This window comes from Salvelinus sp. IW2-2015, linkage group LG24 (genome assembly GCF_002910315.2).
Source record: "Salvelinus sp. IW2-2015 linkage group LG24, ASM291031v2, whole genome shotgun sequence".
Taxonomy (NCBI): Eukaryota; Metazoa; Chordata; class Actinopteri; order Salmoniformes; family Salmonidae; genus Salvelinus; species Salvelinus sp. IW2-2015.
In genome coordinates this window covers 2,813,404-2,829,350 of record NC_036864.1, presented here as the reverse complement: position 1 = coordinate 2,829,350, position 15,947 = coordinate 2,813,404, and the positions used below count along the sequence as shown (strand labels likewise).

General features: G+C 42.6%; 2 protein-coding genes across 2 annotated transcripts in view; both read left to right on the top strand.

Moving 5' to 3' along the window:
* LOC111951308 (cadherin-related family member 5-like) overlaps nucleotides 1-294 on the top strand; it is a 13,453-nt gene extending 13,159 nt beyond the window's left edge. The window contains exon 10 of the mRNA XM_070434697.1: nucleotides 212-294. Coding sequence (XP_070290798.1) covers nucleotides 212-294 — 83 coding nt within the window. The remainder of the gene's footprint in view (nucleotides 1-211) is intronic.
* Nucleotides 295-4,055: 3,761 nt separating this feature from the next.
* Nucleotides 4,056-11,759, top strand: LOC111951282 (uncharacterized). The gene is made up of 4 exons (XM_023969335.2): nucleotides 4,056-4,254; nucleotides 5,874-5,952; nucleotides 7,627-7,808; nucleotides 10,742-11,759. The coding sequence occupies exons 1-4, from the start codon at nucleotides 4,075-4,077 to the stop codon at nucleotides 11,375-11,377; spliced, it is 1,077 nt and encodes a 358-aa protein (XP_023825103.2). The 5' UTR covers nucleotides 4,056-4,074; the 3' UTR covers nucleotides 11,378-11,759.
* The last annotated feature ends 4,188 nt before the right edge of the window (nucleotides 11,760-15,947 follow it).

The following is a 15,947-nucleotide window of genomic DNA, read 5'->3' as shown; positions in this document are numbered from 1 at the left end:
ATACCTTGACTTTGTTGTCCTTAAGCCATTTGCCACAACTTTGGACAGTATGCTTGGAGGTCATTGTCCATTTGGAAGACCCATTTGCGGACCAAGCTTTAACTTCCATGACTGATGTCATTGAGATGTTGTGTCAAGTATATTCCATTATAATTTTCTTACCTCATTGATGCCATCTATTTTTGTGAAGTGCACCATGCGCCTTCTGCAGCAAAGCACCCCGACAACCATGATGCTGCCACCCCCGTTGCTCGACGAGTTAGAGGTGTTACTGTGGTGTTCTTCGGCTTATAACCCAAAGTTACTCCTATCTCCCTATTTCTTCACTCCACCATCATAAAGCCACCTCAACCGTTAGTGCTCCAACCGTGCATGCTGGTAATCGACCAATATACCCCCTAGTTCGGTATTATGGTTTAGTGTGTTTTACCTATCATCGAGCATAAACCACGCTACGGTACGACTTCATATGCGCGAGACCTAGGTACGTATAACCTCCTTTGTCACAACTTACAACCATGTTATATAATAAGTTGTCTACCAAACAACATTCTTTAAGTCTGCTTTTTGTTAACTAGTTACAAGTGGGTTTATTTAAGGTATGTGGCCCCGGTTTTGCGAAGCTAAGTTTGAGCGCGTTTCTTAATCCTAATGCTGAGTCCACACGGTCATTTACTCACAGAGTCTGACTATGTTGAGATAGTAGGACTCGTTTCCTTGATATGAGCGGGTGGGAAAGTGTTAGAATACTTTTTTACGCGTTTCCTCCAGCAGTAAAGCGCTTCATACTCATAGGTATTCCTCTCGCTAGTTTGTAATCTATTTGCTTGAGAGTTTATAGATTTTGCCCACTCTCAGTATATCGCACTGGCAAACTGTTAGTGTGTCATACTTACCCATTAGCAGAGGGCATAACATGATACGCGTCCAGCTCCATTCTACTCTCCTAGGGCATGGCATAGTAGAATGGCTGCATCCTCGACTCGCTTGTGTGAAGCTCCAATGGCTCCTATTAGTTTATTCCCATGATAGCCAGAAATGTCAGCCAAACCGATGGCATAAAACATGAGTTTTTCATATGCGCGTCATCGTGCCTGGTAGAGAAATAACACCCTCCCTACAAAGGATAAAAAGCCCCCTCCCCGACAACGTTGTCTCAATAATGGCAGCTGCAATTCCTGGCCAACTCCTTTTCTAGATCAGAAGTAGTCGCTTTCACCTGCTATAAATGAACTCAATGCTTCGCACCCCTATTTACGTGCGAAGCTGCCATTGGAGTTAAGATTCGATCCACAGCAGTGCAAGCGTATGTGCTGTTATGTAAGTCACTTGCGTGCGAACCACCACACGGTTGGACTAGGTTAAGTGAATAGCTCTGGACGCTCACATAGGATGAGTAGATACCTCTAGTAAGTCTGTGTTCATGTCAAAACATATTGTTTCCCGAAGTAAAAATATAACTTGCTGTGAATACACTGCCACTCCAAACGGAAGATGTGACCTCTAACATTCGACTTTGTCGAACACAAACGTAGTTTATACTGTTCAGATTTGATTAGACACAAGAAATCTTGTAGGTGTCACTGGCCCTTGTGAGAGCGAAAACTTACCACACAAATTTATAATAATGACGTCTTTACTTTAGGAAAAATAGTATTTGCAACACAATAATATCCAACCCTGTATATGCGTCATCTTCTGCCCTTGCTAGGAGCATCTCGCTGCACTCCTGTGTTATTTAGCACTATCTGACAATCTCCATCTATTGCCATCAAGGCCTCATCATAGACCCAGAAAACGCTCTCTACAGACAAGTATAACCAGCTCTCGGACAACAACGAGAATCTGCCAGATGATTCTACAACTTTGACAAGACGGTTGGATAAGTACACCTGACCATCTGCTAACACCCATATTACTCCGACCACTCTACGCCTCATACAACTCTACGACAGCCTCAGAATAATTCCTCTAGCATTGAATCTCTCGAGATGACCCTAAAACCACTACTACCCAGATTTATACTGAATTATGCAAATACCCATGCCTCCTCATCACACAAAAGCACTCAAAATAGCCTCAATAAGTACTGAATACTTCCCTACACAACCGAGCCTTTTAGTAATAACCTCTTTATGCCTCTGGCCTCATCCCGAATAGAGTCGCTGAAAAAGGATCTTCCTGGATCCGTGTGTTATTGGAGCATTGAAAACCATCTAACCGTCACTTTACACATAACTAACAAGGACTATCTTCGGCCCTGAAGAGTACCGGCGAAAGGACCCTTAGTCTCCTACCAGTGTGGCGACATATGGGCGGCCCTACCCCACGTGGTCACGTAACCTGTCGCTTATGTGAGCAGAGAAAGTCCTGCAGTTCACCTCCGCCTCTTATCCTGTCCAAAGACTAGTACCACCCTGTTCAGTGCAACGGCCATTTTTTATCATTTCCGCAAGAGCTCCAGCCCGGTAATGCCCACCACCTGGTCAACTCTCCTTCACACCCAAATCTAGGTCGAACGACCTTTGTAGTCTGGGTGGACTCTATAACGTTTCTATCCACCTAAGCCTAGCGTACTAAGACCTAATTGATGTAGAATGATTTAGCTGTACCTTCGGCCTGAGCCCAAGGAGGAATTGAGTCGTGCTGATCTGATTCAAAAATTTATTATAGTTCGTTTTATATAGAGGTGTCGAATCCATCATAAAACAGCTGATCAACGTATTGTTGTTCTCTCATTGCACGCAACATTGCGTTTCTTTTACCCGTACATTCCGTGTCTATGCTATCCTCTCAGTCCCGTTCCATTTATCGACAGGCCAGTGTAGTTGTGATACTCGCAATCAATAAGCAAGTCGTGTCTATAATCCTATACTCAATGCTCACAGCACCATCCACTATTCCACATGTCCTGCAGTAAAGCTCCGTACTAGCTGGAGCCTCCATCAGCCGTTCGTGATTCGCTCCAGTCATCATCTGTCGTGTGAGAGATCGTGGTACAGGCCTGCCACTGCGACCCTAGTTGACCGAGGGCAACCACACTTCCAGAGTTTGGGTAAGTGGGCAATCCAGTGCGGCAACGAATATATGATAGTTATATACAACATGTGCACATTATCAATAACCTAATATAAATTAATAGTAGCATCAACCAGTGTGAGACCAAAACTCTCACAGATATTTACGAGAATGATATATATATTATACGCAGCAAAATTCATAACAGTCAGACAACATATCTCAAGTTTCTATGTATAAAAATAAAAACCAACTCATAAGGATGTGTCTCGTTTGCGTAATATATATCACTATTTATTTTTACCACCGTCACTGGAAACTATCAGGCTCTCTGCAAATTTGCTAAATCTGGTTTCTTGCCCGAGGTCTCATCACCAGATGTGCTCTTTAATACCCAACCCAAGAATACGGCCTGGAGTGGCCCGCCAGCCATCAGAAATAGGCCACAATCCTCCTCAGGTTACTTCTAGCCAGCTACCTCCAAGAAGGTTTGTTCTAACCAGTTTTTGACAACTACTACCTTAGGCTAGTGCTGAACATCTCCACAAGTCTCCGATTGGCTGGCGAGTAGTAAACCTTGATCCATGAAGTGACTGTTTTAGTGCAGGACCTTGAGTGGTCTCCCTTTAACCCATGCTGGAAACACCCATTGTATGTCTTTAGCTAAAAGATCCCACTACATTCCTGGCTAGTGGTCTAAGTGTGTTAGGATTCTTGTACGATTATTGGCTGGATACACCCGCCTGCTATAGAGCCCAAAAACACACCTCGTATCGTGACGACCCGATATCTCTAGACAGACCTATCGTCTCTCCTTACCCTCACAAGAACAGTTTCTCATAATAGAGAAACCGTCTTTGGGATGTCCCTGCAAAGACTGAACACCAGTCTGTGAAGTTATCGGAGCACTGCGGAACGAACTGGAAATTGTATCTCAGATCGTGCCAAGGTAATTGTGTACAGATCCTCTGCTTAAATGTTATGCAACATAGTGTGAGATGGTTAGAATCTATTATCTTGCCTCTCCTTTTTAATAAACAAACGTTTTTTCATCCCATGGTTCTTGGTACATCCTGTCTTGCTTCACCTTCCCTCCATTTGCAGGGGGTGAATCCAAAAATGCATTATTCTCTCCAGCCCACACTAGCCACCACTGGACTGTACCACATCACCGAGGAAGGGGTTATCATCGCTAAGACTGACCGCCTACGACCCTTTGACAGGCACATCCTAGAGGTAAGGTCATAATCGGACAAATATATACTGAACAAAAATATAAAACACAACATGCAACAATTTCAAAGTTTATTAAGTTACAATTCATATGACAAAATCAGTCAATTTAAATAAAAACATTAGAGCCTAATCTATTGATTTCACATGACTGGGAATACAGCTATGTATCTGTTGGTAACAGATGCCTTTAAAAAATAGGTAGAGGCGTGGATCAGAAAACCAGTCAGTATCTAGTGTTACCACCATTTGCCTCATGCAGTGCGACACATCTCCTTCGCATAAAGTTGATCAGGCTGTTGGATTGGGGCCTGTGGAATGTTGTCCCACTCTTCAATGGCTGTGCGAAGTTGCTGGATATTGGCGGAAATTAGAACACTGTCGTACACGTCGATCCAGAGCATTCCAAACATGCTCAATGGGTGACATGTCTGGTGAGTTTGCAGGCCACGGACGAACTGGGAAATTTTCAGCTTCCAGGAATTGTGTACAGATCCTTGCAACATGGGGCTGTGTATTAACATACTGAAACATAAGGTGATAGCAGCGGATGAATGGCACGACAATGGGCCTCAGGATTTCGTCACGATATCGCTTTGCATTCAAATTCCCATAAATAAAATTAAATCGTGTTCGTTGTCCATAGTTTATGACTGCCCATACCATAACCCAACCGCCACCATAGGGCAATCTGTTCACAACGTTGACATCAGCAAACCACTCACCCACACAACGCCATAGACAAATTCTCTAAAAACGGCTTTGGAGAGGGCTTATAGTCGAGAAATGAACATTAAATTCTCTGGCAACAGCTCTGGTGGACATTCTTGCAGTCAGCATGCCAATTGCACACTCCCTCAAAACATCTGTGGCATTGTGTTACAAAACTGCACATTTTAGAGTGGCCTTTATTGCCCTGCACAAAGTGCACCTGTGTATTGATCGTGCTGTTTAATCAGCTTCTTGATATGCCAGACCTGTCATGTGGATGGCAAAGGAGAAATGCTCACTAAGAGGGATATAAACAAATTTGTGCACAACATTTGAGAGAAATTAACTTTGTGGGTATGGAACATTTCTGGGATATTTTATTTCAGCACATGAAACATGGGACCAACACTTTAAATGTTGCATTTATATATTTTTTTCAGTGTAAAAAGCCAGATGAGTTTGTTAAACAGGGACAGTTGGTTTTACTAGTCGTCCCTGGCTAACTGTATAGCTAGGTTAGGCCAATAAGTGGTCCAGTAGTAATACAACTGTAGGTAACACACACACATTAAAATTAGCTTCACTTAAGATTAGGGTTAGAAATACACAGAATCCTTTTTGGGCTCCGAATCTACACTGCCCTATCAAGCTAAAAGGCAGTAACTGCTCATAGCGTGGAACTGAGAAATATTGCTTTTATTTACCTTGGTTTCACAGTAACTTAATGTCATTTTTGCTACATAAAATACATGCTTAATCACGTGGACAAGTATCCTGCCTCTATGGTGTTTTGTTTTGGAGAAAATGGGGGTCATGTTAGCAGTAACTMATTTTAGACCAAATGAGCAGTTACTGCCTTTTTGCTTGGTAGGGCAGTACAGTTCTCTGTAATATCATTATTTATCCTATAGGTGGTCGCTATGGATGAGGAATCAGGTGAGGTTGCTAAAGCCTCAGTCGACATAGAGCTGCTACAAAGAAGCCAGCCAAGTAAGTACTCAGCATTGCTGATGCATCAGGGGGGGAAGAGGCTGATGAGGATACAGGAAACCCACGTACAAAGAGAGATCACACACACAGTATCAGCTCTTTGACAGGTAGTGAAAGTCACAATGACAGTACTGTGCACACACACACACAACATAGAGAGCAGATCAACACTGGTTAATCCACTATGCTCTCTGAAAGTCAACAAAGAACAATTCCATTTTCTTACGGTGTAGCCTATAGATGCAGGAAAGAAAGTGAACTCGACCAAAACAATGGAAATGCCATGGCAACGCCACTCACGCGTCCCCAAGAGGGGAAAGATTCAGAATCTCCTCATTGCCCCCCCATCAAAATTAGCCTACATTTAGGCTATGGTATTTCACCCTATTTTGGGGTAAAAATCAGAGTGTAATGCTTGTATGGATGTCAACCCCAGTACATGTTCATGTCATTGTCACCAACCAACTGCATTACACTTAAACACAGCTTCAAGTAGCACCACCAATTTCTATATGGCTAGCTATGTTACGAACGGCAGTTAACAGAACTCTTCTCTAACCCCTAAATTGACTATTTCTAAATATTATGCCGCGAAAACAGCCAAACATACTGTATCTAAATCGGATTTTAGTAACCACATTGTGGGCCTATTAGAAAACAAAAATCATGATGATTTGACATACATCCACTTTGTAAAATCAGATTCTTGGAATGTGCGCAAATGACGGCGTACTTTCCCCACGGTCTGATTTCTTTACAGCGGTGTCCGAAATGATTGACACCTTTGATGTGTCAAAGACGAGCAAAAATGACYGTATAAAATATAGAATTGAAAAACGGAGCTACAGTATATTGCATGCTCCCAAATGTTTGTAAAAATTATTTGATACTAATAAAATTGCTCAGAGAAATATATTTTGTTTAACAAGTAATAAAATATATATTTTTTAAGGTAGGGGTCAAAATTATTGACACGCTGTTTTCAATACCTTACATTGCGAGGATAACGGAACTGAGCCTTTTACTAAAATGTTTTATAAGTTGGAGAACACATTGGGAGGGATCTTAGACCATTCCTTTCCTCGATACAGAATCCTTCCAGATCCTTGATATTCTTGGTATGTGCTTATAGACTGCCCTCTTCAATTCAAAACACAGTTTTCCAATGTACTTTAAGTCCGGAGACTAAGATGGCCATTGCAAAATKTTGWTTTTGTGGCCGATAAACCATTTCTTTGTGGATTTTAATGTGTGGTTGAAGTTATTGTCTTGCTGGAAGATCCACTTAGATTCTCCCAGTTCACCCCCCTCTCTCCCCTTCCATACACTGTCAATCATGCTACTCCTGACAACATGGACACGCCCCTCTCTCCCGTTCTATGCACTGTCAATCACGCTACTCCTGACAACATGGACACAATATGATGAGTTAAACCAGGCAACTGGCTGCTCGAACTTCCCAGAATGTATTTTCTCCCCATTCAAAGAACTGTAGACAGAGACTGCTTACAAAACAGACAAACTTTCTCTTCAACTGGGCTTCAGGAACAAAGTCTGGATGAATGAGTAAGACTCTGCAGGGCTATGAGCATGAGCCGTTGCAAAGTGAAAATGGACCAGTTGTGTGAGCTGCTGGACTTCATACGCTAACCCGCCTCTCCTATCCCTCCATAGTTCCATGGACACCTTTCAGAGACATGGATGTGAGGATAGCTGGCGGTATCATGGGTGGGATGCTGCTGCTGTTAGTGACCACCCTGTTCCTGCTGATCCGATGGGCCAAGAGGAGGAGGAGGAGACAGAGACAAAACCCAGCCGGRCGAGGGGCTGTCGCCCTGGGGAAACACCTCAAAGTGGTAAGGGCTGCTCCATGCACACATAACACACACTACTGTATATACACACACACAGGGGCAACTAAAGCACGCGCACAAGTGAAATATATATTGAATGACCATTTTCTGGCCAGTGGCGACTGAATGAATGAATGATAAGGAATGGCAAGGATACATRCAGTATAAGCGTGCAAAAGCGTGCAAAAACATGTAAACCCACTGACTATTACAATCAAACACAATCAAGCAACTAAGGATAGTATGCTTATACAAGCCTAATCTAAGCTAAATGTGTCATTAACCAGGTTTCCATCCAACCTTTTTATGCAAGTAAAGTACATGTCAGATAAGAAATGTCACGACAGGCCTGATGGAAACTTTCCAATTTTCGACAAAATAAAATACGCTAGATAAAGTGGGATTTTTTGTGTCGGTAAAATTTATTATGCGAGAAATGGCGGTGGAAACGCCTTTAAGCGCAAATATTGATATAATAACCATCATATTCAAGTAAACTTGGGAGTCACGAGATCCTCCAACTACGACTCGGGAAATCATGTGGTTTATTAGGCTACTGATGAAATAAATGATGATGAACTTCACAGGGTGGTGAAAGTGCATGGTGATCTTGATGCTCCTTTCCAATAAATAYAGAGGGTCTGATTCTGGTGACATGATGGTCGATGCTTGACTGCCATTTGACAAATAAAAACATCCATAATAATCTCATCATGTAGACTAGCCTACCCGCACTGTATCTGCGAGCTGTTGGCTAGAGCGCACGTGCCAATATCATAGTAAGCACATTTGCGATTTAACGCAACCGTTTTAGTGACTAAATTATATCGGATTTTTATCCGCAAAACGTCAATTTGGTGGAAACAATGGTGGGAAAATGCACATATTTTCTTTATACAGGTTTTAAAATCTGTCGCCAATAGGATGGAAACCTACCTACTGTCTAATCTAAACTAATCGACCACTTATCTAAACTACAGAGTAATCCATGKCAAAAATACATTGAGACTAATATATCTTTTTTTAAACATGTCTGTAACGCCATATCAACCACAACCTTTGAGCTCTGACTCCTAAACCAGTGGTCGGCACTACAAGTTAAAACTCAGCATATCAGACCCTCTTTCCTTCCTCCCCTCCTCACTCAACGCTCCTGACGTCTCTTTTCACTAACGCTGTTTATGTAGAGCTTAAGGTGGGTTCCAGATGKTGAGTTTTCATGCATGCATTGCTTTGAYGTACGCACTAGAGTGATGTTGTGACAGTGAGACGGTGTAATGTGTGTTAGATGCGTACATGTGATGCACTTCCATTGCATAATTATGCAAATGAAAGTATGGCACCTGTGGTTATACTGTGATGTTGCSGTTCTGCTTTGTTTTTTTGTATGTAAATGTTACACATTGGTGATATGTAACAACAGTAACACATGTAACATAATAGCTCCAAAAGTATTGGTACAGTGACATTTTTGTTGTTTTGTCTCTGTATTCCAGCACTTTGGATTTCAAATGATACAATGACYAGGAKGTTAAATTGTAGACTGTCAGCTTTCATTTTGCACCATTTTAGGGGACCAAACTATTGGGACAAATTCACTTATGAGTATTAAAGTAGTAAAGTTAAGTGGTCCCATATTCATAGCACACAATGATTACAGAACTAGCACATACGCAGAAGGTACGGTTGGTCAGAGTGACTCTGTTATGGTTGCGTTTTAGATTTTTTTGTGCCCAATAGAGTCCATTTTATTGTAAATGAGAAATGAATGTTTATAAACATTTGATGTGGATGCTACCATGATTATGGATTATCCTGAATGAATCGCGAATAATGATGGGTGAGAAAGTTAGACGCACAAATATCATACCCCCAAGACATGCTAATACAWTAACAGRGGAGRTTAGMATTTTCTGGTGGGTATGATATCTATGCCTCTGTACCTTGCTCACGCATCATTACTCATGATTCATTCAGGATTATCCCTAATCATGGTAGCACGAAGCCAAAACAAAAACTGTGTCACTGTCAATACTTCTTGGAGCTCACTGTATGTAATAGTATTGCATATGTMATTATTTTGAGTTTGATGATGAGGTGAAATWCTGACYYGCTTATGTTTTGCATCGTAGACTGAAGACGATTTATGGTCAGTACCCAACCCCATGTGTAAGGGGAATATCATAGATTCAGTCATAGAATAGATCTAGTATCTATCTCGATGGATTTAGTATGCTAATGTSTTGTGCTTTGAATATTTCGARAACGGAGTGGCTGCGTGACCAGATTCTCTGACCAACCGTACCTTCTGCGTATGTGCTAGTTCGGCTGGCCAGAGGTGAAACAGGCTACTCTGGCGAATTTCAATGATGTGCGGTCTATCATATCGTTTGGTGTTTGGTGTTGCATGACCATGCAATGTTATGTAGCCTAAATGCATTTGGTTTCACACCACATTTAGGATAAGGATATTTGCGCACTGCTCATGTATGTGCTACTGCGTTATCCTTAGTTACAACAGACAGAGAAGGTTGAAGCTACACGTCATTCATGTCGTCTTAAATTAGCCTACAAAATATATACGCTGCTGGATTTTTATTTCAGCTGTTCAGAAATGTGTGCGTAAAGTAACACATGGACAAAATGTTGTTTAGCTGTGGGGAAGAGGCATCCTGGGGGGTGGTGTATGGGTGTGGAGGGGCGGTTTGATCTGGTCGCGCAGCCTCTGCTTTTCAGAAAACACTGTCAAAATGTGCTGAATTTGAAACACTGCTTGTCCATAATTGTCCAATGTACTTCTGAAATTCTGAACAACACCAATGAGACTTTTGAACGGACAAGGACAACACTGCATCAGTTGGAACGTAACAAGTCACAAAACAACCATTTCACCTCAAAGCAACCCTCTAAATGCCCCTTCTTTCCGTGATTGACAGGTAAACTCGGGCCGGCCCATGATCCCCCTGGCCGAGGAGGTCTCCTACCAGAACGAAGGGTTCAGCATAGACTATGAGGCCTCGGGAGGTTCCGGAAGCCTCCTTGGGAGMCATGGGGTCTACACCAGGAAACAGTCGCTGATCCCGCCACCGCCACGCTGCCACAGCAGCCTTCCAGACTGCGGCTCCAGTACCGTAACAGGCGACATGCTGCCTATACTGGTGATGCCAGAGCCCCTGGTTAAATACCTCACTCCCTCCCTCGTCTCTAATGGCAGGAAAGGTGACAGCACCATCAGCACAGGGGCTGTGACAAAAGACGAGAAGGAGAGGAATAAGCAGAGGGATATGGAGAAAGAGGAGGAGATGGAATGGGAGAAGCAGTGGGAACGCGCTGTTGGCACAAAAGAGAAGAGAAATTCTGAGGGGGAAAGGACGGATAAGTCGAGAGATGTTTTGAGTGCTTCTAGTGAGACCGCAGATGTAAGCGAGGCCTCTGAGGACCAAACAAACCCAGAAAAGCCTCAGAGCCAAAGGATGAAAACACASCAAATCAGAGAACCCAAAGACGGGCACAAAAGCACTTCTGAAGAGTCGTCTGAGGCAGAAAAATCAATATTAGACAATGCACTCTGATCGGTCTTTCAGACGATTATGACACAGCCTCTGAGGACGACCAGGTCCCGTTACTCCAGTATCAGGACGTCGAGCGGGGAAATGCAGCGCAAGGGCTCAGCGAAACAAACCAGCGATCAAGCAAACAGATGACCAAGTAACCCACATATGCACCATTCAGACTCACACTCTGGGCTTCAGACTCACACTCTGGGCTTCAGACTCACACTCTGGGCTTCAGACTCACACTCTGGGCTATAGACTCACATTGAAGATACAAAATAACTAACGATTTATTTATTTAAAAATAAAACTGACATTATGGAGCCAAACGAACTCTGTACAGAGACAAAAATGTATATGAATTGTTTTTTCTCTCTCCAATTCCATATGATTATGTTGGGCCTAAATGAGCTCAACGACTGTTCAGGTCTTGATTGAGTAAATGGACGTATGTAAATCTGAGACCAAAAACATGTGTTTTCTGAAAAACTGTGTGGGACCAGCCTTAATGCGAATGAAGCCATTCTGTATCGCTTTAATTTGCAGTGTTGAAGGACTAGTATTTCAGGAATTAAAGTCATAATGTAAGCGCAATGCAATGTAACTACAGTGTTGGGGAAGCAACTCTGAAAATATAGTTTACCCAAGCTATCAATTACTTCACACTGGAAGAAGTTAAGCTACACTAAAAAAGTTACCCCGAAGAAAAATATAGTTACTTAGCTAAAGTCAACTACTTAGTTAGAAATGATCATATCTAAATCTGAAATGTCATAGACTACATATTGCAAGAACAGATCACTCTGGAGTCAGATGTTAAACAATGTGTAGTGAGAATTAGGCACACAAAATGTGTTTCGAGTGAGAATTAGGCAGATCTGATGCCAAAAAAGAAATTCACCTATATTTTCTTTTCTTATTGCAACAAAGTAGTGTGTAGTTCCAGTAGTTAGCTACATGGCAAAAAAGGTAATTAACTACTGAAAACACTACCAAGATTATAATTTTGTTCAACTACCACCAAGGTACTGCAACATTTAATTAAATGACTAGTTAAACTACATATAGTTCACTATTCCCCAACACTGTAACTATAGTGTACAGTGATTATGTGGCGTCACTAGTGTTTGCTATAGAGTGTAAACTGAAGTTTCATACTGTAGAGGGACACACGAGACAGTGTTGTTTTTAAAACAATGGTTCAAGCCCACTTGAATGATGTGTAAACACATTTTGTGATTTCAGTRACTGTTTCAAAATGATGTTGTTTTCTTATGAATAACCGGAAGGAATGGATGTAGTCTATGTGCAGCTATGATACAATGATATTGGGTGTCTATATAATTATGACATTTGTATTCATGTATAATTGTAGCTAATAATCACTCGCTAAAAACTACAACCCTCATCCTAAACATAAAAGCAAACTTTCAATCACTGAGAAGAGTTAGGTTATATTAGCTTCCTGGCTTGTAATTGCCCTTGGGCTTCCTGAATCACATGTCCTGTCTGCCAAGAGGCTCAGCAGCAGCCATGTTGACATCCACGAGCCTGAACGATTGGACGAGCAGCGCTACGTGCAGAAAGACTTCCCTAACAATAGCCAATAGGGGGTGGAGAATGTCCCTGACAGCCCATGAGACGTTGACGAGACACCTGGCCGTGGGCTGGAGGGCGTGGCTAAACCGTGCCCCGAACAGAGGTGTGATGATCCACTACGACTTGTCCCACTATCAACACCTGTGTGCACACAGGTAGAGACAGGTGAACTAAATGCAACCAGAATATAGGTAATGTAGACTTAATAGAGTATATTTTTAAATAACTGAATTCTAGWTATTAATCTGAATATACCCATGCACATCATTATCCCTTGGAGAGCAACTTTACCTTGATGACATACTGTGTGATGAAGCTGAGCAGCTCTATGATGAAGGCAGTAGCCAGGCTGAAGTGGAAGCTGATGGTCTGGTAGATTCCACRCCAACAGCTTATTCCCCATGCAGAGACAAAATAAACTTCAACAAGAAGGTCAATTTAAATATGGATAATGAGCAAAGTGTGGCAAGAAAGGTGTGCCACTACCTGTGCAGGGAATGGTCACAGGCATCGCCATCCTCTGGGGTCATRCTCTCTGTGATGGGGTAACATGCACAGGTCTGTGAAACAAAAATCTCTAATACCTTATTAATAATAAATCAATAAATGTAATACTCAGTGTGCACAACCAAACAATGCCTGAGTCTACATGGTTTGCAAGGGGCTGTGCGCTGCTGTGTGCTTGCTTACGCGTCCTCCATGTGGTTGATGGCTGTCCTCTCACCTGCTGCCTCTCTGTCTGTCCCCAGGAATTGCATGAACCCTGTCATCCTCTCTAGACTCCTTAGAGAGGGGGAACACACATCTCTCACACCACTCTGGACTGCTTTTGATTGTGATTCATGTTCAGTTATTATGTCTGTATGACATGTATATACTGTAGTACTCTCTCTTAGAAGCACTGTTGCCTTTAGAGATGTATTATCTAAGGAAGCTGCCTATATGTAATGCCAAAATAAACTGTACTGGTGCTGCAAATACTGTGAATCATGAGTAGAGTAGGAGTGTTTGGTGCAATATAATGAAATGGAAGGGAGATAATACTGTGCAACTTCATTCATTTGATCCCCAGTGTCCCTTTTATAGAGGTTTAGGGGTGGAACAGACATTAGCACTGCAAGACATTAGACATTAGTATTGTAAGTACTCGCTGCTGTATTGCCATCTAGGGTCCTTCATGGTGTCCAGTTTCAGGAGAAGATGCTGGAGTTTGTCCTTTTTCAGAGAGAGATCTATCAGAGAAAAATAAAATACATTAACTTTAGCTAAATGCAAAGCAAACATTAACTAGGCCTACATTTGGAAGATAGATTCTGAATAATTTTGCATCCTAGACAGTAAAAGGCCTATTTCTTAGGGTCATGCTCTGATTACTACCACATGCTGTGAAAAACATGATTYGGGTACATTAGTATCAACAAATCCACCCAGTGCTTTTCCCCTTTGCCCTGTCAAAGACCTCTGACATGGCGTTCCTTTGGGGCCCTGGGGTGGGAACCGGCCTGCTGTTTAAGACAGATACTCATGGCTGCTGGGGGGATTGTTGGAAGTGGAGGGTCCGACATCATTATCATTCCCGTTGGTGCTACAGCCCTCTATGAAAACATACACAAAGATTTTTACTCRAGTGATGTTTTGTTTTGCCCCCAGGAAAGTCCTAGTCAGTGGTTTCTGATTGAACTGGACACTCAGCCAAGAGATACAATCTAGTGTTTGGAATATAAGGAGTGTCTCACCATGATCAATGGACCGGAAGTTATCATCGATGACTTTATAATTCTCTGCCCTGTGGCTTTTGTTGTGATTGGTGGAGGTGACATTTACAGGTGTGCTTGGACCTATACCTGAGAGATGTMAAATCTGCCCTGAGACAGAGGCAATACCCAGAGGTAATCACCTGCTTTTGACAGTTGTTAGGCCTAAATTAACATTAAAAAAAAGACGAGAGATTTATCCCTAGTGGTGTGGGGGCTGTGCTTTGGCAAAGTGGTGGGGTATATCCTTCCTGTTTGGCCCTGTCCAGGGGTATCATCGGATGGGGCCACAGTGTTCTTGACCCCCTCCTGTCTCAGCCTCCAGTATTTATGCTGCAGTAGTTTGTGTCGGGGGCTAGGTCAGTTTTATATCTGGAGTACTTCTCCTGTCTTATCCGGTGTCCTGTGTGAATTTAAGTATGCTCTCTCTAATTCCTTCTTTCTTTCTCTCTCTCGGAGGACCTGAGCCCAGGACCATGCCTCAGGACTACCTGGCATGATGACTCCTTGCTGTCCCCAGTCCACCTGGCCGTGCTGCTGCTCCAGTTTCAACTGTTCGCCTGCGGCTATGGAACCCTGACCTGTTCCCGGACGTGCTACCTGTCCCAGATCTGCTGTTTTCAACTCTCTAGAAACCGCAGGAGCGGTAGAGATACTCTTAATGATCGGCTATGAAAAGCCAACTGCATTTACTCCTTGTGCGTTATTATTGACCATGCTGGTCATTATGAACATTTGAAACATCTTGGCCATGTTCTGTTATAATCTCCACCCGGCACAGCCAGAAGAGGACTGGCCACCCCTCATAGCCTGGTTCCTCTCTAGGTTTCTTCCTAGGTTTTGGCCTTTCTAGGGGAGTTTTTCCTAGCCACCGTGCTTCTACACCTGCATTGCTTGCTGTTTGGGGTTTTAGGCTGGGTTTCTGTACAGCACTTTAGATATCAGCTGATGTAAGAAGGGCTATATAAATACATTTGATTTGATTTGATAAACAGTTGGCAGTGATTTATGTGTATTGTGCAGATGAGTTACATGGTAACAGTACACTCAGCAAATACATGATCTCTGAAGGAACACTCATTTTCCCCTACACTGTCTCCACAGTTTCTTTCAAACATTCAGCAGGGGGTCTCTACCTTGAAGAATTCAAAGAGGTCTGCTCAGAGGCAGACACAAGGTCCTCTTCCCGTTTTGATCCAGTCCCATAAATGATGCTGATCCACCATCATTGCGTC